The following is a 21,790-nucleotide window of genomic DNA, read 5'->3' on the forward strand; positions in this document are numbered from 1 at the left end:
CAGGGGGCCACAGGGAGCAACTCACTTGCCCATTGGCTTCAGAGTCCCTGTCCGAGACGCTGACGAGGGCCACCACTGTCCCTGGAGGAGAGTCCTCTGGCACTGGCACAGCAAGAGAAGTCACAGAAACTTCTGGAACGTTGTCGTTCATGTCTAACACCTCAATGAGAACCTTACAGTGTCCAGACAAAGGTGAATTGCCTTTATCTTCTGCAACAATTTGAAGGTCATATAGATTAATGTCTTCAAAATCTACTTTCCCAATCACTCTGACCTCACCTGTGTTGGCATTTATGCTAAATATCTTTGTGAAACGGGGTGGTACATTATTACTAAAAAAATAAGTGATTTCCCCATTAATCCCTTCATCTAAGTCTGTAGCATTCAGTTTAATAACCGTTGTTCCATTAGCTGCATTTTCCATTAGTTTTACCTTGTAAGTGGACTGGTTAAATACAGGAGGGTTGTCATTTGCATCCAGGACATTGATCACCAGCTGGACTGTGCCTGTGAGCTTTGGTTTGCCCCCATCAGTGGCTGTGAGCACCAAGTGATGCACAGGAGTCTTCTCTCTGTCAAGTGGAGTTTTTAGTATAAGTACTGGAGATTTACTCTGGTCCTCATCCCCTCCCGATTCAAGAATGAAATAGTCATTAGGGCTGAGCTTGTAGGTCAGCAAAGCATTGGCATCTGTATCTGCATCAGAGGCACCAGCTAACAGGAAACGGAAACCTGGTAAACCTGATTCTGCAATAGTCAAATTCTGTTCACTTACTGAAAAAAGAGGAGCATTGTCATTTATGTCCTTGATCTCCACTTCCACATGGAAGACCCTCAGAGGTTTATCCACAATCATCTCCAGGTGAATGGAGCACACAGGGTTCTTGTTGCAAAGCTCCTCCCTGTCTATCCGGGAATTCACAAACAAGATTCCATTTTGCACATTTACCTCAAAATAGTCTTCATGTCCTCTAGACACCATCTGGAACATCCGAGGCACCAGCTCACTGACATCCAGCCCAAGATCCTGAGTGATGCGACCCACAAAGGTGCCATGCTGGGATTCCTCCGGCACAGAATAATGGAGCTGGCCGCTCCCCATCTCCCAGGCGGTGTGGAGAAGAACCAGCTGCAGCAGCTGCTTTACCACAGAAGGATTCTGCCAAGGAACCATTGCAAATACAGACACAAATCCCACCAGTGGCATTTCTCCTTTAAATATCATCTTTCTTGAAGAAGGGAAGAGCAGGGTCCAAAGAGCTCATCAGGGTTGGTGTAATTACTTGAATAGATTCCAGTAGTCTTGCATCTGGTGTGTGATATCCCTATTGTGAATCTCACAGGCAGGATTTTCAGGCTCTCTAAGGGAGGAGCTATGAATTCTCTCTGTTCTTAAAACATTTCCTTAGGCAACAGTGACCCCTTGTGACTGAATTTTGAAATGGAGAAGCAAATTGTTACATTCTGTATTTTAATCAGATGTTACCCCCATTTGATTAATAAACCTTTTACTTTTGCATGAAGTGCTTAACTTTCTCTTACAATTGCATTTATTTTCCTTTGCTTCTCTGAATACCCTGCATAAATTCATCGTAGCTTCTTCTAAAGTTAATCATTTTAAAATACAGTGGTACCTCAGGTTAAGAACTTAATTCGTTTTGGAGGTCCATTCTTAACCTGAAACTGTTCTTAACCTGAGGTACCACTTTAACTAATGGGGCCTCCTCCTGCTGCTGCTGCTGCTGTGCCGCCGCACAATTTCTGTTCTCATCCTGAAGCAAAGTTCTTAACCCGAAGTACTATTTCTGGGATAGCGGAGTCTGTAACCTGAAGCGTATGTAAACTGAAGCGTCTGTAACCCGAGGTACGACTGTATAATGCATGCAGTACAAGGGTTAAGTCCACATGTCAATTTGATCTGCATGTGTTTGTCAACACACACCAGACACATCATCATCATCATCATCATCATCATTCTACCTTTTTCTCTGACAGGAACTCAAAGCAGCTTACAAAAGCAGCTCACAGGTAAAACAAGAATTGCTAAAACACAGGAAAAACAACAATTAAAAAACAAGTAAACATCTACACACACACACACACACACACACACACACACACAGCGCATTACACCAGCCGTTTCATTAAAAGCAGTCGGTTTCCAAAGCCGGTTGGAACAAGAAAGTCTTCACCTTCCAGCAGAAAGACAAGGAGGGATGGAGCCAGTCTAGCTTCTCTAGGGAGTTCCAAAGTCTGAAAGCAGTCACTTTCCTGCATCCACACCACCAATGGAGGCAGGATTAGCTGTGGGCTCCTGTTGATTGTATTTTAGGAGGCAAATCTGGATTTGTTGCCATGTAATATGTGAGAGCCATTAACTGATATTTTTCCTTTAATCTGCTCATGTCACATGCTGTCAATGCTCATATTATGAAAATAAGGGTGGCATTCAACTGAATAATTGTGTGAGCAGAATGACTTCTGTTCATGCAGTAGGAGTCTCCCTACCTCTCCTTCCCCACCATGTGCCTCAATACCCTCCCCAAATCTGGTCCAGATGGGGGGGGGGGGACACAACCCAGAACAGATTTATGGGCTGCACAAGAGAGGAGAGGAGAATGCTTTGCTGTGCAATGTGAAATCCTTGCACTGACAGAATGCAATCCTGACAGTTCTAGATTGCCATACATAATTGTAAAAACTTACTATTATTTTTTGCACTTTTAGACCACTCTTCATGCTATAGAATCCTGTTATTTGTACAGGTGGTCCAAGTTTGGGGGGCAAGAGTCTTGCTGGGTCAACCTCCAAGGCCACAGACCAGCGGAACTACATTCCACTCCCTCATTTAGAGCCAGTGTGGTGTAGTGGTTAAGAGCGGTGGACTCATAATCTGGTGAACTGGGTTCGATTCCCCGCTCCCCCACATGCAGCTGCTGGGTGACCTTGGGCTAGTCACACTTCTTTGAAGTCTCTCAGCCTCACTCACCTCACAGAGTGTTTGTTGTGGGGGAGGAAGGGAAAAGGAGATAGTTAGCCGCTTTGAGACTCCTTCGGGTAGTGATAAAGCGGGATATCAAATCCAAACTCCTGTTCTTCTTCTTCTTCATTTTCAAAGCTACTGTTCTTAAACAGTATCTCAGGTGGATATGGTTACGGATCACCCCTCCTGTCAGGAGAAGCAAACGACAGCAGTAGAGGAAGCATTGTGGCTTTGCTGTGTTCCTTTGGCCTGACCAAGACAGGTCCTCTTGAACTGGGCTTCCTCCCTGTGTTCCTCTGGAGCAATATCATAGTTACAATTGGAAGTTAGATGCCTGAGAGAGAAGCAGCACTTTTGAGGATGCTTCTTCCGAGGCAGGTAGAAAACCCATCACCAGACAACAGCTTCCACAGTGCTTGCCAGTCTATGGCCTTGGCAGATGCCCACCTGTGCCAGCAATGTCTGTTTACTATTGCCTCCTCATTTTATTTTCTACTGGATAAGTTTATATAATGTTAAAAATCCAATGCATAGCTTTAATAATATTTTTTTTAAACCTACGCCAACCTCTGATGCTGGGTCTTGCAAGTTAATATTTTTGTATCTACTTCTTCTGCAGGGGGGGGGGGATACATTTTTGTTTAGACAAGCCTATCTGCATGTGTAGAATGTTAATATATGCTTTAATTGGTTTTTAGTTTATTGTTTATCTTATGCCTTGAATGATTCAAAGAGTTGTTTTATGGTTTTCAACTCACAGTTTTATTGTGTGTGAGTTTTTTCTTTTTGTAAACTGCTTTGGGGGTTTTCTTAAGAATTAAGCAGTATATAAGTGTTATGAAATAAAGTAAAACAAATAAGGAAGGAACACACAGCCTTTCCTTCATAATTGCCTCATCCTCTTTTTCCCTTCCTTATTCTCAAGTTTGGAAGGACTGGTGGCTATTCTTTGCTTTTATGTACAAATAGTGGTATGTGTGCTTGTCTGACCCTCTTTCCATGTTCTTTATTGCTGAACGAGAAGTATTTTACTGAAATTCAAATTTTGGGAAAGTATTAATAGACCTGGAACAGTTTTTCAATAGACTTTAGACTGTTTGAGATCATGGATGTTGTGAAGGATTGAAACTATTCAGCCATTTTGTGTTTCATTGTTGGATGTAAAATTATTGCTCTCAGTTTACAGGTTATTCTTGTGGGATGGGAAAAAAACTCAGCCCAGGAAACAAACTTAAAATGGGAAAGAAATATACAAACTTCAGGAAGAAAAAAGAAGCCTAAATATTATTGGGCAACAGAAACAAAACTCTACCGCACTGTCCAAGATGGTGGCCAGGGCGAGGTGACATCATGCATGTAAGTAAAGCTGGCAAATAGGAATACAGTTGGCATTCAAGTCAGAAGAGATGAAATCAGAAGCCAGGATTGAGAGCACTGTAGAGAACAAATTGTTGATAATACTGAACTGAGAAGCCTGGAGGCTTGTTTCCCCCAGACAATGATGAGCTGAAACTGCTTAGGGCTGGATCTTTACACATCAAAAAAGCATTTCAGGAAAACAGGCTGTAAACTTTATAATGGGAATTCATGTTGGTGAAAGACGGAATTCCACAGTGCCATGTGGTGACCAAGATAACTGCAGTCACCTGACCTGGCTGGCCAATGGCTCCTCCTAGGCAAGGAGAAGTATAAAGGACTCCCTTTTGCAGCTGAGTCTTTCTTCTGCAACATGGTCTGTTGAACTATAGGATACGACTGTGGAGTGCCCGGTGCTGCCCAGGTATTTAAAGAAAAGTGATTTTAAAATAGATAGTGTACTTTGTGAGTTTGGGTGTGTGTGTGTGTGTGTGTGTGTGTGTGTGCAGGACTCTGACCTGACCTGGACAACAACTCCCCTGGCCCCAAATAAATATTTTTTGGGGAGGAAGCTAGTGTTTAAATAGGGTTAATTTGGTCCACAATCTTGATTCAAAATTCTGCCCAACATCCAAACATAGTCTGAGACTACTGCCTCCACCTTGGGAACCCTCAAGTTTAGTGACAACTCAAGAGACAGTTGAACCCATGCCCAAATAACGTGTGAAGTCGCACCAAAGTGACATTTTGGTCAGCCATCTTGATTCAAAGTGGTGAACGGTGTTCAAACATCAATGAAGTCCACTGTCCCATCTTGGGAGCCCTCATGCCAAGTTTGACAATGATATCTTGAGAGGCATCCAACTCTTTTGAGAACAAATGGACAAACAGACAAATCACTTTCCAAAATATGTCTAGGACACCTTGCGTTTCTTGTCTTCCTCTTTAGTCCTGACTCTTGGCTTGTTCTTCAGTCTGGTTTGCCTTCTGATTCTGATTGCTGTATGATCATGCCTTCCAATTTGTTCTTCAGTCTTGGCTTCCAATCCTGAATTAGTCTTGGCTCTTGGTTTTGTTTTCTGACCCTGCCTCCTGATTACCCACAAATCCTGAGTGCTCCTTGGTCCTAGTTCTTGGCTGTCCTGAAACTGCCATCTATGGCCCAGCTATTGTTAATATAATTCATTTATCACAAATATCCAAAACATCTATTTTATTGAATTTTCTCAGTGCTGAAATGGCATTTGACAGTGTGGAAAATGTTGTATTGTACAAAGTAAGAAAAGCATTAGGCTTTTGCCTCACTATGTGAACATCGATTGAGTTGATTCACTATGCAGTGAAAAAATAATTGTTGACAGACAGCAATGAAAACTGTATTTCCTGAATGAAGAGTAAGACAAGATTGTTTTCTTTCATCTTTCCTCTTTAATTTTTGTATAGAGCTCTTCCCAATCACTGGTACAGCTTAAAGTTAGCCATGGGATTGGATTATTAGAGAATATGTTTCAAATTGCACTTTAGGTGGATAATATATTTCTGGTACACTTAAAAAAAAAAAGAAATTGAAATGCAAAGATTCAGAGTTGGTAGCTGCATTTGGAAACACAGTGGGGGTGTAAATTCGGGTGAATGGAGAAGGTAGTGGTGTTTAAAAAATAATCTGTATCCCTTGCCCTATCAACAGAGCTCCAAAACGCCAATCATATTTACAAAGATATTCATTGCTACAGATGCTCTCCAATGCAATCTTTTAAATATCACATCCAAGTCAGTCAAAAGCCTTTTCGTATCTAGAAATAACCAAGCTCTCACTATAAAATTGTTTGCTAATCTAATCAAATTGCATATGATTGTATTCAATGCAGCGGTGGAACAGACTTCTGGGTTTACAGAGCTTCTCTTTCACTCCTGTCCCTTCCAGCGCCCCACCACCACACACCCTCAAAATCAGTTCTGGAGAGTTGGAGGACCCTCCAAATTTTGAGGGTTCATAGGAGGGAGGAGAGGAAATGTAGGTGCTGTTCCACCAACAGAACTATGTGCGTGGAGCATTAGATGCAACCCATAGCTTTCATTTTCACTGAAAGCTTTTTTAATTAGGAAAAAAGCCTGCTTTGTTATCAGATATATTGATAAACAATATTTTATTAATGGCAGGGTTTTTATCCATTTTCCTTTGATGTAATAAATATTGCTTTATGGCTGACCTAAGAGAACACCTGCCATGATTATTGCAGTTATATTTATGAAGAGAGAGACAGACAGAGAGAGAAAAATCTATGTTGCACTGGAGGCATGACATGCATGGCCTGGCAGAAAATTTGATTCTTAATTTCAGACAATAATAATGCAGAATTGAACCATTTACCAGCTATAGACAATTTGCTTAAACCAATCATCATCAACCATTTGAGACCCAGCATCCACCTTTAATTGTACCACACAGAACATTACCCACTTATTATTTTTAATTGCCTATATAATTAATCATTATTAGAATGCTGACATAAAACTTTTCCATTTTGTGAACTACTTGTGTTAATTTAAAATAACAACGCAATTATCAAGGAACAATGGTTGAAAAGGCACCACACAGATAAAATACTCTCTGCTAAGGTACATCTCCAGCTGTCTTGTGCTGTAGTTATTTATATTTATCTCCTTCTGCTATGGGCTTTCGCAGCGCCATAAATCTTATGATATGCCCTTTTCCTGAAAGTGGAATATCAATATTTACAAACTGAGAGACATCAGAGTGACAAGACTCCACAGAATTTCATTCAACAACCTTCCCTGCATCCAGTTTCCATCGCCATCTCAGAACTGAAAGATTCACCCTCTTTTATTCTGATATCTTTCAAAAAAAATGTGTGTAATTCTTAAACTATGAGCTTACCTTCCTAAAGGCAGGTGAACCAAGAACAGCTAACAGCTAACCATCACCACCAAAAATGCCAGTCCAATTGTAGCACCTGTCCAGGCCTCCTCATTAACTCTCTAAAGGCTGCTTAAGAACAGTTGCATCCTGGCTTCCCCAAACCCTCAAACTACCAAGCACTCACAAAGTAAAATGAAAAATAACATGAATTCATGGTGCATTTCACAATCACACAGGCAATTCACTTCTTGTCTGAGAAATATAATTCAGATCTCATCATGGATTGTGCAGCACAAATAATTGTTTATGCAGCGTAACTATTATTTCACCAAAAAGGCAATAATGCAAATATTAAAATTCTGAAAAAAATATTAGATTCACACCATATTTCTACCAAAGTGTGTGTATGTGTACAAGGCAAAACACATCAGCCCAAGCCCTATTTGAAATTTCCTTCTCAGAGCACATTTCTCCAGTTTTATACTATCTGTATTGGTTCCCAGCTAGTTTCTGGGCACCATTAGAAGTGTTACTTATTTTCTTTGAAGCCCTAGATAGTTTGGTACCAGAATATTAGAGGAACCATCCCATGTCACATGAACCAGCCTGCCCATTGCACTCAACATTGGATCCCTTGCCTTACAGAGCAATTGAAACCATACCAGGGAGCAGTGCAACTGAAGACCCACTGCCACACCTGAAGTCCTGCCAGCTGGCACTGGCCAGGAGAGAAGGTAGGGGGTGGTCCTGTTTCAGTTTCTGCTGCACAAAATCCAGGCTGGTGCTGCTGGAGGGCCTGAAGACTGGGCCCCTCCAGGGCTCTGCAAGGCTTTCGATCCATCAGATCTGAAGCTTCAGATACTTTATCTCAACCTTGAAATACCCTGCTTCAGGGTTTATTGGCCAACAACTTCCTGCTCTCTTGGATGCACCACCTCATCCTAACTGCTCCAGTGGCATGGATTGAGGATTAGAATTGCACTCTTAACCATCTTCTTCCCACACCCCAAGCCAGGCTACATATTTGAGGATTTTTAGTTGATTAAAAAGGATAATTAAATGCTGGCATAATTTATTATGCTATAAAGAAAGTTGAGAGGTTCCCCTTCCCCCCATTCTCCCATTACCCAGTAAAATCACTTGACAGGAACTCTTTTTTTGCAACAAAGCAAATATTTAAATATGGCGTTCACTTAGTTAGCTTTTAGAAAAAGGATTAGACAAGTTCAAAAGAGATAGATCTATCAAAACTATTAAGCTTGATATCTAAATGAAGACTCTATGTTAAAGAGCAGTATATCTCTGTGATAGGGACAAATAATAGGTCAGTAGGTCTCCTTTGTGCCCTGCCTATAAGCTTCCCAGATTTAGTTGCTTAGCTGCTGCTAGAAACATAATATTGACCTATATGAACCTAAGGTCTGATGCAAGCAGGCAATTTCAATTAAACTGTCTTGGTCATTCTGGCGGACCACCTTTACCAGCAAAGGGACAATAGAAGTGCAACTCATGATTCTCCTGAACCTTCAGAATTTTTTTAACAACTGGCCATGTTATCCTTCTGGAATACCTCTCCTGGATGAGAATGGGAGACCAGAAAACTGATACTTTTAATTATGTGTGAACTCATTCTCTACAGTAAGTCTCCAGCTGGATATTTCTTTTGTATGTAGATGCTGACTTAGTAAAACAATATAGAAAAATTAAAGAAGGAAAGCCATCTCCTGAGACTTACCTGTCCAGATGAGTTTGGAGTCATTTCCTTCCCAAGCTCTCCATTCTCCATAAAGGCAGGGATATTGGGTGTAAAAACCATGAGGTCATTCTTGGCACCAGGCTCCCCAGTTGCAGCTGCCAGGATATGGCTGTGGCGATTTGAATAGGACCAGCTGCCCACTTCACTGGCACAAACCAATGTGGCTGTGCCAGGGCCGTACATCACGGGCTCCTTGGGTTGACACTGACATCGCAGAGCCATATACACAATGATTGCCAGCAGAAACAATGTGGATACTGAGCAGATGGCAATGATCAGGTAGACATTTTTGTTCTCTTCAAGCGGCTTTGAGCTCCCTCCTGCTCTAGAATGGTAGCCATCTGTGTGGATGGCCTGAGCGCTGACCACCAGTGACACACTCAGGGTGGCTGTGGTTGACAGCATTGGCTTGCCATGATCCTTCACCAGTATCAGCAGATTCTGGCTGCCAGCATCACCCTCCATCTCATTCAAAACACGGGTGGTGCTGATCTCCCCACTATATAGGCCCACCCGCCAAGGACCGCTAGTTGACTCATGCAGCTCATAGTGAAGCCATGCATTGTAGCCTGAGTCAGCATCCAGGGCACGGATCTTGCCTACCATCTGTCCAGCAACCAAAGGGATCACCAGCAAGATGGGAGTGTTCTCTGGCCCAGATACTGTTGGGGCGTTATCGTTTTCATCCACCACAAAGACCTGCACCATCACATTGCTGTGCAAGGAGGGCAATCCGGCGTCCTTTGCACTCACTTTGAACTCCAGCAGCTTCAGTTCCTCATAATCCAAGGGCTGCAAAGCATAGACATTCCCACTTTCTGAGTGTACCGAGATGTAGCTTGAGAGTGGCCAGAGGTTCTCATCTATCCAGTAGGTGACCAGAGCATTCTCAGCTATATCTGGATCTGAGGCAGACACCGTAAAGATGTGGGCACCAGGTGGGTTGTTCTCTTTCACAAAAACTGTGTAGGAAGTCTGAGCAAAAGCAGGTGCATTGTCGTTCACATCACCGATGGGCACAACCAGGGTGCTGCTGGCTGACAGTGATGGATCCCCTTGGTCTCTTGCTGTTACAACTAGTTTGTATTCTGCAACCTGTTCTCGATCCAGAGGTTCATTTAGCACCAGTGAGTAGTAATTCTTGAAAGTGGATACCAGCTTGAAGGGGAGCCCAGGAGGCCACAGAGAGCAGTTTACTTGTCCATTGGTGCCAGCGTCCTTGTCTGAGGCACTGATTAGGGCCACCACCGACTCCAGTGGGGAGTCCTCTGACACAGGTACTGATAGCGATGTCACTGATACTTCCGGGATGTTGTCATTTACATCCATTATTTCTATGATGACATTGCAGTGCCCTGAGAGAGGGGGGGTTCCTTTGTCTTTCGCCTCAATTTCAATATCATACAGATTGATATCTTCGTAATCCACTTTTCCTTTTACCCTAATCTCACCTGTAACTGAATCTATACTGAATGTCTTTTTTACATTGGGAGAAACATGCTTACTGAAATAGTAGGTGATTTCCTTGTTACTTCCTTCATCTAAGTCAGTTGCATTGAGATGAATAACCAATGTTCCATCTGCCACATTTTCTAACAGTTCCACCTTATAAACAGATTGATTAAATACAGGTGCATTGTCATTTGCATCAATCACAGTGATCTCAAGATGAACTGTGCTTGTGAGTTCTGGTTGACCCCCATCAGTAGCTGTTAGCACTAAACGATGCACAGGGATTTTTTCTCTGTCCACAGGTTTCTTTAACACAAGCACTAATGATTTACTGTGCCTGTCGTTGATTTTCTCTTCAACAACAAAATATTCTGTGGAGTTGAGCTTGTACTTCAGTTGAGCATTAGCACCAACATCTGCATCAGAGGCTCCCTCTAGAGGGAAATGAGCGCCTGGCAGTGTTGACTCTGCGACACTCAAAATCTCCTCGCCCTCCGAGAAAACAGGAGCATTGTCATTTATATCCCTGATCTCCACTTCCACATGAAAAACCCGCAGGGGCTTATCCAGGATCACCTCCAAGTGAATGGTGCACACAGGATTCTTGCTGCAAAGCTCCTCCCTGTCTATCTGGGAACTAACAAACAAGATCCCATTTTGCACATTTACCTCTAAATAATCCTTGTGGTCTTTGGAAACCATCCGGAACATCCGAGGCATGAGCTCTCCCACCTCCAGCCCCAGATCCTGAGTGATGCGGCCCACAAAGGTGCCATGCTGGGATTCCTCAGGCACAGAATAATGGAGCTGGCCGCTCCCCATCATCCAGGCTTTGTGGAACACAATCAGCTGCAGCAGCTTCATTGTCACCTGGAAATCTCTTTGCAGAAAAGGCATAGCAAATGCAAGTACTGATGATCTGTTATAAATTACCTGGCTATAACTGAGCAAATGTTGACTGACCTGGATAGAAAGGAGTCAATGCAGGTCCTTTTACACTGAGGATCGAAGGTTTTCCAATGAAGGAAGAGGCAGATTTTTTATCTAGTCAGAGGGAGGAGCGTGTCCTTTCAGAAATGGTCTTGTTAGTCAATGGCTCCCCCTTGTGTTGAAATGTTTTTGGTTGCACAGTATTTCTTCTGACTAGTAGAAAAAATGTATTCTTCTGCTACATAATGTTTAGTTTATTTTTCAAAATAGAAATTTTGGAACTCCAGGTGAACTAGGCTTCTTAAAATAAGAACAGAAAGATCTTCCACTAAGAATAGGAATTTTAAAATATATAGTGGCTTATTCCTTCAGAAGAGTAACTATTAACCATACAGCTCTTTGTACCGTTTCTATTTTACAGTGCTGGCCCTATTCAGAGTAGGCCCATTTAAAGTAATGGACATTGCTAGCTTAGGTATAGGAGGCACTGTTTTATAGTGGTTCCATTCCTACCTAGAGTAAAGAGACTGCTTCAGCTCAATGGTAGAGTTGCTTTCATTTTCAGGAGCAAGGTCAAGCTTTTTAAACAAGTTTGCCTTGTTTTTAAACCTTTGGAGTCCTCTGATACTGTGCTATTAAGCCTTTGAAGCCAGCTCTTTCTCTTAATTTGGATTATCCATGTATGTTTTGTTGTTATTTTTTAAAAAGTTCCCCCAACTGAAAACCCTCTCAGATTTGGATTTAAAATCTTACATTTCAGATTTAGAAGTCATAGAGGAAAAAGCAGGGAAGGGAAGCTGTTCCTTGGGAGACCACTCTAGTCAAGAGACACTATAGTTTAGGGAGAAAGTATTCTTACTTCATGTCACCAGTCACAAATACTAAAACAGATCAAAAACTGTGGTGATGTGATAAGGCTCCCAACACACATTGGAATTTGCTCCAGGGGGAAAAATCATTACCCTCTTTCTTTAATACAGGTGACAAAATAAATATGAAGTAGAAAACCTTACCACATGGAGATGTGGTTGTCTTTAGTAGGCAAACATAAGAGATTATTTGTATACAATTGTCTAAAAGTCACATTCAATGGAATTTCCACAAATCACTTCTTCACAGAACCAATTCTTGACCACATTCATTCACAGAGGCAGTTGAACAATGGAGATAGTGTGCATACCTATTAACACAAACCCAGGTGGTGGGACTGGGGCAGGCCTCCTTAAGTATCCTGGGAGTGGAGCGAAGTCTACGCACTCCATCAGGCCTGCCCCCAAGGAGGACCTTGCCTCCAAGTCTGCCTGCCATTGGCCAATTTTGCAGGGCAAGCTTGGATCTGAAAGCCTAGTGGCTCATCAGGGCAGTCCCCAGCAGCCTGAGCCCTGTTGGATCCCAGTGAAATGGACCTTGAGCTTGTTTGGAGGTTCTAGCAGGGGAGCACAGCTATTGTATACCCTTCACCGAAGAATGGTACACTCCTATCTGGGTTTGTCGTCCTCTTCCACCAAGCACGCAGCTTCGGGAGGGATGCACATGGAGCGGTAAGGGAGGAAGGGAACACCCAGCTAGCCAGATCAGCCGAATCAACCCTGGAGATCAATGGGGTGACAGATGTTGCAGCCAGATCGCCCTCACATCCGGATCCCAGTGAAATGAGACATCACCAGCCCACAATGCCTCCATACCAGAAGAGTAAGTAGACTTAGGGGGAAAATAGCATTGTCCCTTGCCATTGGTTACTGGCTTCATGTGCAGTTATCCTCAACAGATGTGGGCTACCTGTCTCTGGCTTTGCTTGAAGATTATGCTTGCTCTTGGCTGAAATTTGTTAACGACTAAGTTAACAGCTCTCACTATTTTCTACACCATCTTCTGCCACTTGGGTTAGAAAAAACTGGCTGCACCACTTCTGGGTCTTTGTTTATCAACTCTACCAAATGGGGTTGGCTCACCACTACACTGCACCTTGGTCTACAACATAGTGGTGATTATCAGCCTGCTAGGCATATAGCAACATTAACTAAAGAGTGGCTGGTTCAGTGCTTTGCCATCAGCGGTTATGGAAGGTGAATTCACAAGGCTGCCTTGGCAAACTTGCCCTTGTGAAAGCAGCTCAGATGAAATAGTAGCCAATGTTCTGTTATATTATAATGTTCATAGGGTTTGTTTGTTTGTTTGTTTGTTTGTTTGTTTGTTTGTTTGTTTGTTTTTATATACCACCCTTCATCGTAAGATCTCAGGGCAGTTCACAGAATAAATATCACAGTTTATCTTCAGGTACTTTCTCTACACTTGGGGAAACTCAGGTGAATTCCATGTTTCAGTTTTAATGGCAGATTCCAACCCTATGGTCACAGGAAGTATCGCCAAGTTCCTTGCTGTAGCCATCAAACCAGGTCACAATTATTAAAAGGAACCCAAGTTTCAAGTCAAAGTGCTTTGTGTTGTTCCAAATTGCTTGCTAGTATATTGTCCTTTTTTCACTCTGCTATGTCTATCCTAGCAACCTTGGTAAATACAATAGACTGTATCTGATGTGTTTTGGTCTATAGACTAAATAAACTGAAACTGTTGTTGAACTATTCATTCCACGGGCATTTAAACAATGTTGGTATAAATAATCTTAGAAAGAAATCACTATAAAGAAATGAAAGCAAAGAATCTTCCTACAACTAAGATAATTTGATCTAAGCGCTATGCAGATTTCAAACTGTGTACGATGAATAAGGATTGAAGAGAACAGGATTGTAGTGTCATTGTGGCAAGCTACACCACTGATCACCGAGCACTCTGTGTTATGTCTGCACATGCTCTACAAAACTGTACATGCAGTCTGTGTGCAACTGGCAACTTTGGGGCGGGGAGCAAACAAGCCTACATGTCTATAGTTTGAACAAGTGCAAGGTCTCCCCTTTATGTGAGTTGTTTATATATAGTTGAATGTCTTAATAGCCTCGAGTTGTCTGCCCAGAAGCAGGGATATTTCTTGAAAGCTTCATTTGAAATGGATTCCATAAACTGTCCAGGCAATCTAACAAAATGAGATTAAATTTTGTTTCACGTATGACAAACATAAGCAGTTTCTTCCTTCTCGTTTATATATGATTTCCTTCAAGACTTTTCATACTCCTGCTTGTTGTCCTTTGAACATTCAAAATTTGTTAGGATCCTTATCCAATTCTGATACAAAGAACTGAACCCCAGGCTCCCATTAATCAAGGCACTGCTTTTGACTCGGACTTGTGTTTTTATGCTGTGTGTGTGTGTGTGTGTATATATATATATATATATATATATATACACACACACATATATACACTTTTATTGTTGTTGAATTTTAAATGTTTTAATTGCTTGCTATGACCTGCCCTGAGGACTTTGTTGTATAGGATAGCCAATAAATAATGGTAAGTAAATAAATAAAATAATGAAGTAGATTGAATATTTGGTTTGTGGTTTACTGTGAAGCATTTCCACTTTTGTGATCATTGTTACAATTCTATGCATTCTTACTTAGAAGTAAGCTACTAATTTCTGGAACTAATGCATTGGCAATAAATGTTGTAAAGAAGGCATCATATTGAGAGTTCTGGTGCTCTTGGATGGAACTATCTTGGCCCATTCCACTCTGGGTTCAGGCTTGATTTGGGGACAGAATCAGTCATGGTTGCCCTAACAGATTACCTCCTTTGGGAAAAGGACAAAGAAATAGGACTCTGTGAATTCTCCTGGATCTCTCCATGGCTTTTGATACCATGGACCATGGTGTCCTCCTGGACCACCTCCATGTTTTGGGGACTGAATGCACTGTTTAATGGTGATGCCACTTCTACTTGTGGGGTCAGTTCCAGAATCATATTGGGTGATTGTGCCTCAGCCCCATGGCAGTTGATCTGTGGAATCCCACAGGACACAATTTCTTCCCCAATGCTATTTAATAGCTATATGAAACCAATGGGGATAGTCATTAGGAGATTTGGAGCCAGTATGCTGATGAGACACAACTCTGTGACAGCTGAAGTTGGAAGTTGTGTGTGTCCTAAACAGATCCCTGGATGCACTTACGGATTGAATGAAGACTAATAAACTGTGACTGAATCCTGACAAGATGGAGATCCTATGGATTGGTGGTTTCCAGGTCTGAGAATTGGGTTGTGTACCACCTATGTATGGGATTTCACTCCCCTAAAGGCAGCAAGTACATAGTTAGAGGTGTTCTAGATCCACCACTATAACTGGAGGCCCAGTTGGCCTCAGATCATCCATTAACAACTTAGCTGGTATAGCTTTGCTACAGTGGCCCATACATCTAATATCATTATTAGATAACGGTATTGTACTACACGTGGGGCTACTCTTGTGCCTGATTTGGAAGCCACAGTTATTTCAAAATGAAGCTGCTTGGGTGCTTTGTGGAACACCTAACTTAAAAAATATTTCACCAATGCTGAAATATCTTAGCTAGCTGCCTATTAACTCCTGAGCCAAGTTCAAGATTTTTCTGCTGACATTTACCGCTCTAAATAACTTTGAACAAAGTCGCCTGTCAGGCCACCTCCCCAAGTACAGCCCAAGTCAATCTAAGATCTCCTGATCAGTGAATAGTCACTTGGTGACAATGCAGAAGATGGCTGTCGCGTTTGCCTCCTAGGTGGGTCATAAGGAAAGGGTTAAAATGAGTGTGATGTGATTGGCCAGAGAGAAACTGATAGGAGGAGTTAGAGTGAGAGTGGGTGTTGTGTGAAAGTCAGTTGAGAGTTGGGAGTTGAAGAAGAAAGAGGGAGAATAAGTCTGTGGGTTGGTTGAGTTGTGTTGTGAGGGAGTGAGAGGAATTGTTAGGTGGAGTCAGATAGATAGTTGGAATAATCAGTTTGAAGTTGTTAGGAACGCATAGGACAGTTAAGGAATTAAGATTAAGAAACAGCCAAGGAAAATTAACTGAAACCATAAGCTTGCTCATGCCTATAAATAAACTTGATTATTTGTTAGTGTTAACAACTGTCTGGACTCCGTGATTACCCATGAGAAACGGGTTGGTGGCAGTGAAGAAAGCAATCACAGTGGTGGCACAGGGTCAATAGACCGTCAAATGTCTGGGGACCCTGTGTGATCACTACAATGGCCCTCTCTGTGATAGCACCCACCCTCTGAACAGCATCTCTCAGGTGGAGGAAGTGATTACTTTTAAATTCTTCCTTTTAAATTTGTCCAATATTTCCTGGGCTCTGACTCAATTTTTTAAAAAAGTTATTTTGCACACTGCTCAGTTTTATGTGACATATATAGTTGTGTTGTGTTTTTATTTCATTTTTAACCAGCTTTTAGGAATATTTTATTGAATGCTACTGCATTTTTACTAAGTTTATGTTAGTCATTTAGTAACTTTTATTATTTTAAGTGTATACATATTCAATAAACAAATAAAAATATTTCTCAGGAAGAAAACACCAGTAAAACTGAATTGAAGAGGGGGGAATACGCGTTTCTCATAAACTATCCATTTGCAATTCAATGTGGACGCTTACAAAATTAAGTTCAACAAAGAAAATTTCAAATTCAATATTGAATTACTAGGATATATTCTTATTCAATGTTATGGAGACTGAACAATGGCTGAGAGATAGAAGAAACCAAGTCAGATACTAACCGTTGCACAGAGCAGGTCCTGCTGCTTCCCATTATCAGCAGAAGTAGGAATGTTGGGGCTGAAGACCATGAGGTCACTCTTGGCTCCAGCCTCCCCGCTCACACCTGCCAGGATGTGGCTGTGGCGATTTGAATAGGACCAGCTGCCCACTTCACTGGCGCATACCAGTGTGGCTGTACCAGGACCATACACCATGGCCTCCTTCGCCTGGCAACGGCATCGCAAGGCCACGTAAAAGATTACTGCTAGGAGGAACAAGCTGGACACGGAGCAGATGGCAATGATCAGGTAGACGTTGACATTGTCCACCAAAGACTTTGGGCTTTCACCTGTCCTGGAAAGGCGGGTATCCGTTTTGATGGCCTGCGCACTGGTTACCAGTGACACACTCAGTGTGGCTGTGGTTGAGAGTTGAGGCTTCCCATGATCTTTCACCAAAACCAGCAGGTGCTGACTTCTGCTGACTTCTGCCTCATCTACAGCACGTATGGTACTGATCTCTCCACTATACAGGCCCACACGCCATGGTCCACTTGTCACCTCATGCAGTTCATATCGCAGCCATGCATTGTATCCTGAGTCAGCATCCAGGGCATGGATCTTGCCCACTGTGTGCCCAGACCCCATAGGAAGCACCAGGAGAATGGGGTTCTCTTCTGTTGTCCCTGACACTGCAGGTGCATTGTCATTCTCGTCCACCACAAAGACCTGAATAGTCACATTGCCACACAGGGAGGGCAGCCCAGCATCCTTGGCCCTCACTTGGAACTCCAGCAGCTTCAGCTCCTCATAGTCCAAGGGTTGCAAGGCATAGACCTTCCCACTCTCTGAATGAACTGAGATGTAGCTTGTCAGTGGCCAAAGCTTCTCATCAATCCAGTAGCTGATCAGGCTGTTCTCAGCCACATCTGGGTCTGAAGCAGACACTGTGAAGATGTGAGCACCAGGTGGGTTGTTCTCCTTCACAAAGACTGTGTAGGAGGGTTGTGCAAAAGTGGGTGCATTGTCATTTATGTCACTAATTGGAACTAATAAGCTACCACTAGCTGACAGTGGTGGAACACCTTGGTCCTGGGCCATCACCACCAACTTATACTCAGCTACCTCCTCCCGATCCAGGAGTTCTGACACTACTAATGAGTAGTAGTTCTTGAACGTGGACGCCAGTTTGAAGGGAAGCCCAGGAGGCCACAGTGAGCAGCTTACTTGGCCATTGGCCCCAGAGTCCCTGTCTGAGACACTGATTAAGGCTACCACTGTCCCCAGTGGGGAGTCCTCTGGCACTGGCACAGAGAGGGATGAGACTGACACCTCTGGGGCATTATCATTCACATCCAGCACCTCAATTATCACTTGGCAATGTCCAGACAAAGGAAGGTTGCCTTTATCTTCTGCCACAATCTGAAGATCATATACACTAATGTCTTCAAAATCAACTCTTCCATTTACCATTATTTCCCCGGTATTGGAATTTATGGTAAAAATCTTTTGGAAATTTAGTGGCACATGGTTAGTAAAAGAATAGGAGATCTCCTTATTAATTCCTTCATCTAAATCAGTGGCATTCAGCTTAATAACCAATGTTCCAATAGCTGCATTTTCCAATAATGTTACCTTGTAAACTGATTGGTTGAATACAGGAGGGTTGTCATTTGCATCTAGCACATTAATCACCAGCTGGACTGTGCCTGTGAGCTCTGGTTTGCCTCCATCAGTGGCTGTGAGTGAAAGATGGTGCACAGGAGCCTCTTCCCTGTCCAATGGCTTCTTTAAAACAATTGCTAAGGGTTTGTTGTGCTGGTCACCTGTTTTCTGTTCTACAATGAAATAGTCATTGGGCCTGAGCTTGTAGGTTAGCAGAGCATTAGTGCCGATATCTGCATCAGAAGCTCCCTCTAAAGGGAATCTGGTGCCAGGTGCCATTATAAATTCTGCTATGCTCAGGATTTGTTCACTTGCAGAGAAAATGGGAGCATTGTCATTTATGTCCCTGATCTCCACCTCTATATGAAAAACCCTCAGAGGTTTGTCCACAATCACCTCCAGGTGAACGGCACATTCAAGATTCTTAGCACACAGCTCCTCCCTGTCTATCCGGGAATTCACAAACAAGATCCCATTCTGCACATTTACCTCAAAATAGTCCTCCTGTCCTTTGGACATCATCCGGAACATCCGAGGCACCAGCTCCTCCACCTCCAGCCCCAGATCCTGGGCAATGCGGCCCACAAAGGTGCCATGCTGGGATTCCTCCGGCACAGAATAATGGAGCTGGCCGCTCCCCATCATCCAGGCTGCGTGGAGGAGAAGCAGCTGCAGGAGCTGCTTTGCCACCGAATCTTTCTGCCAGGCAACCATTGCAAGCATAGCCACAAATTGTTGTCTTCTTCCTTCCTTCTTTCCTTCCTTCCTTTCTTTTTATAAATCCTTTTCTTCAATGTAGTGTAGAGCAGAGTCCAAGGAGCCCATCTGAATTGGTATTTGTGAAGTCATTTGAATAGACGCCGGTGCTCTTGCGTTCTGTGCTTGATAGCCCCATTGTGAATCTGACAGGCAGGGTTTTCAGTCACTCTGAGGGAGGAGCTCTGAATGTTCTTTCTTCTTAAATATTTCCTTAGGCAACAGTGACCTCTAGCGAATGATTGTAGAAATGGAGAAGCAGGTGACTAAACTATATGAAATGCTTTGTGATAATCACCTGTTCTTCAGAGATTTTATGCACTTCTACTTTTAACTGAAGTTAATAAAGTCCACCACATACTTCAAATGTAGTGGTTCATATCACAACATTACTGTTGCACACTCAGTTATCATAACAGCTTATATCTGAATGGGTGGACTGACTCCTCCAAGAAGGGTTGCACTTGTGCTGACACCAAGTGATAAGAAAGTTCTGCCAGTTGTGTTAGATCCATGAAGGCTCATTCACCAATTGATATTGAAGTGATACGACACTTGATTATGCTGTTATACTTTTATTCTTATGGGGGGGGGGGGGAAGTGTCATGTATTTTTCAAGATCAAAGTGCTTGTTATATGTAATAGCATGTAGCCCTGTCTTATCATACACTTTTCAGCAACCTCTGGCATGCAACTCCATGCTTAATAGCCTGTAACTCTCAAGAGTTGAGAGGAGTAGACACTGAATGAGTTATATAGGGACACAACAATGCACACTAGACATTCCACAGCAATGTGATGGGCCTTGCAGATGATGCTGGACTCTTGAGCAGAGAAATGGGAGGGGTAGCAGCTGCTTAATCTTTAAACAACATTTGCTCATGTTTGCATAAAAATTCTAGTTCAGCCAATAAAAAGGTGGGATAGTGCTTCTAGTTCTAGCAAGTTCTTTTAAAATCAACAGCAGATTACAATCATAAGCATACATAAGAGTCCATAGGGCTTGAGATTGCACCCATAAAGACTTACCTGGCATCAATCACCATTTAGCACAGTTGGGCTCATTTCTCAGTGAGTATGCATAGGATCAGGTGGCATATTTGAGAATTTCCACCTAAGTCCTAACTAAATAATTTGCCGTTTTTTAAAAAGTTAAGGACCGTCATTTAGGGCTTTTGTTAGTTTCACAAATATAATAGCTCCCCTAATACTAGAACTCTGATGGTGGAACTGCATTATATGATACTAACACAGGGTTGACACACCCACCCCTGCCTTCACTGTCAGGGTCTACCCACTAAGTTCAGTGGGGCTTACTGCCAGTATATGGGTACAGGACTGCAGCCTTAGACACACCTAAGTGGCACTGAAATCAACGGGAACAGTTAGTCATGAAACCCAATAGGTTTCATTTACTCTCCTGGCAAAAGTGCTCCAAGATACTTTTAACCAAGTTGCATTTTCATCTTCCTGGACATTGTTCTTGCTTCACTTGTCTCGATGACTGACCTACCTCACAAGAAGTTAAACTTGCTACAGTCATCAAAAAGTAATTAAAAGACCCTCTGTAAAGGATCAGAAGCACTATTTCTCTTGTATTGCGATTTTAATTTAAGAATTACAAAGAGGAGAAACAGATGAGAGACAAAGTGAAAGCATTCTGCACTTTCTTATGCTTTGGGTAATTCAACTGATCTTCTTTCCACCCAAAGGTAAATTTTGATTAAATATAAAAGAGGTAAACAGTAAAATTGCAAGGCTCAGAATTTGACTCAGCAGGAGATGAAAATATTTTAAATTGTTACTATAAATATGGAAACATGCAAAACAATATTAAGAACTCATAACACTAAAAGGTATTTAAATATTATTTTACATATTAGTTACTTTTCATACATTCAATATACTCAAAAACAATTAGGAATTCCCTACAATTAGTTGTAGGAAAAGTAAACAATACTGAAAAGGCTGTGGTTGATATGGAAAAGGGAATTGCAGCCGTTAGTATGAAAACAGAAAAAATGGAAACAACAAAGACAGAATTTAAACTATTGTGAGAACTGAAAGCAAAAGACAGAAAATATAGCTCTCACAGTCAGTAAACATGATTTGAGGAGACAACCCAGGAACAACACAAGAAGAATTAAAAACTTAGAAGCCTCCCAGAATACATAGAAAGTGAGGACATAGTCACCATTTTAGAATAACATCTATCAAATTACATACAGCTTGATAGATTATGTACAATTGGTACTGAAGTTGTTTCAGAGGAGAAAGTAAAATCAAGACTGGCCATAGCAATTTAAGAAAAGCAACTTATGCTAAAGTCATCTTGGTCAATTTAATTATTCATCCTGATACTTTGAAGGAAAAGGAATTTAAGTT

General features: G+C 42.1%; 1 protein-coding gene across 7 annotated transcripts in view; it reads right to left on the minus strand.

Annotated features, from left to right (window-relative positions):
- LOC114601139 (protocadherin alpha-C2-like) overlaps positions 1–21,790 on the minus strand; it is a 188,717-nt gene that overhangs the window by 116,094 nt on the left and 50,833 nt on the right. The window contains exon 1 of one of the 7 annotated variants that reach the window (XM_028738214.2): positions 8,956–11,382. The exons of the other annotated variants lie outside the window; for them this stretch is intronic. Within the exon in view, the coding sequence (XP_028594047.2) occupies positions 8,956–11,325 (2,370 nt within the window). The 5' untranslated portion in view covers positions 11,326–11,382. Of the gene's footprint in view, positions 1–8,955; positions 11,383–21,790 lie in introns of those variants that run through there. 7 annotated transcript variants of the gene reach the window in all.

The sequence above is a fragment of the Podarcis muralis genome, chromosome 8 (assembly GCF_964188315.1).
Source record: "Podarcis muralis chromosome 8, rPodMur119.hap1.1, whole genome shotgun sequence".
In the NCBI taxonomy this organism is placed as follows: Eukaryota; Metazoa; Chordata; class Lepidosauria; order Squamata; family Lacertidae; genus Podarcis; species Podarcis muralis.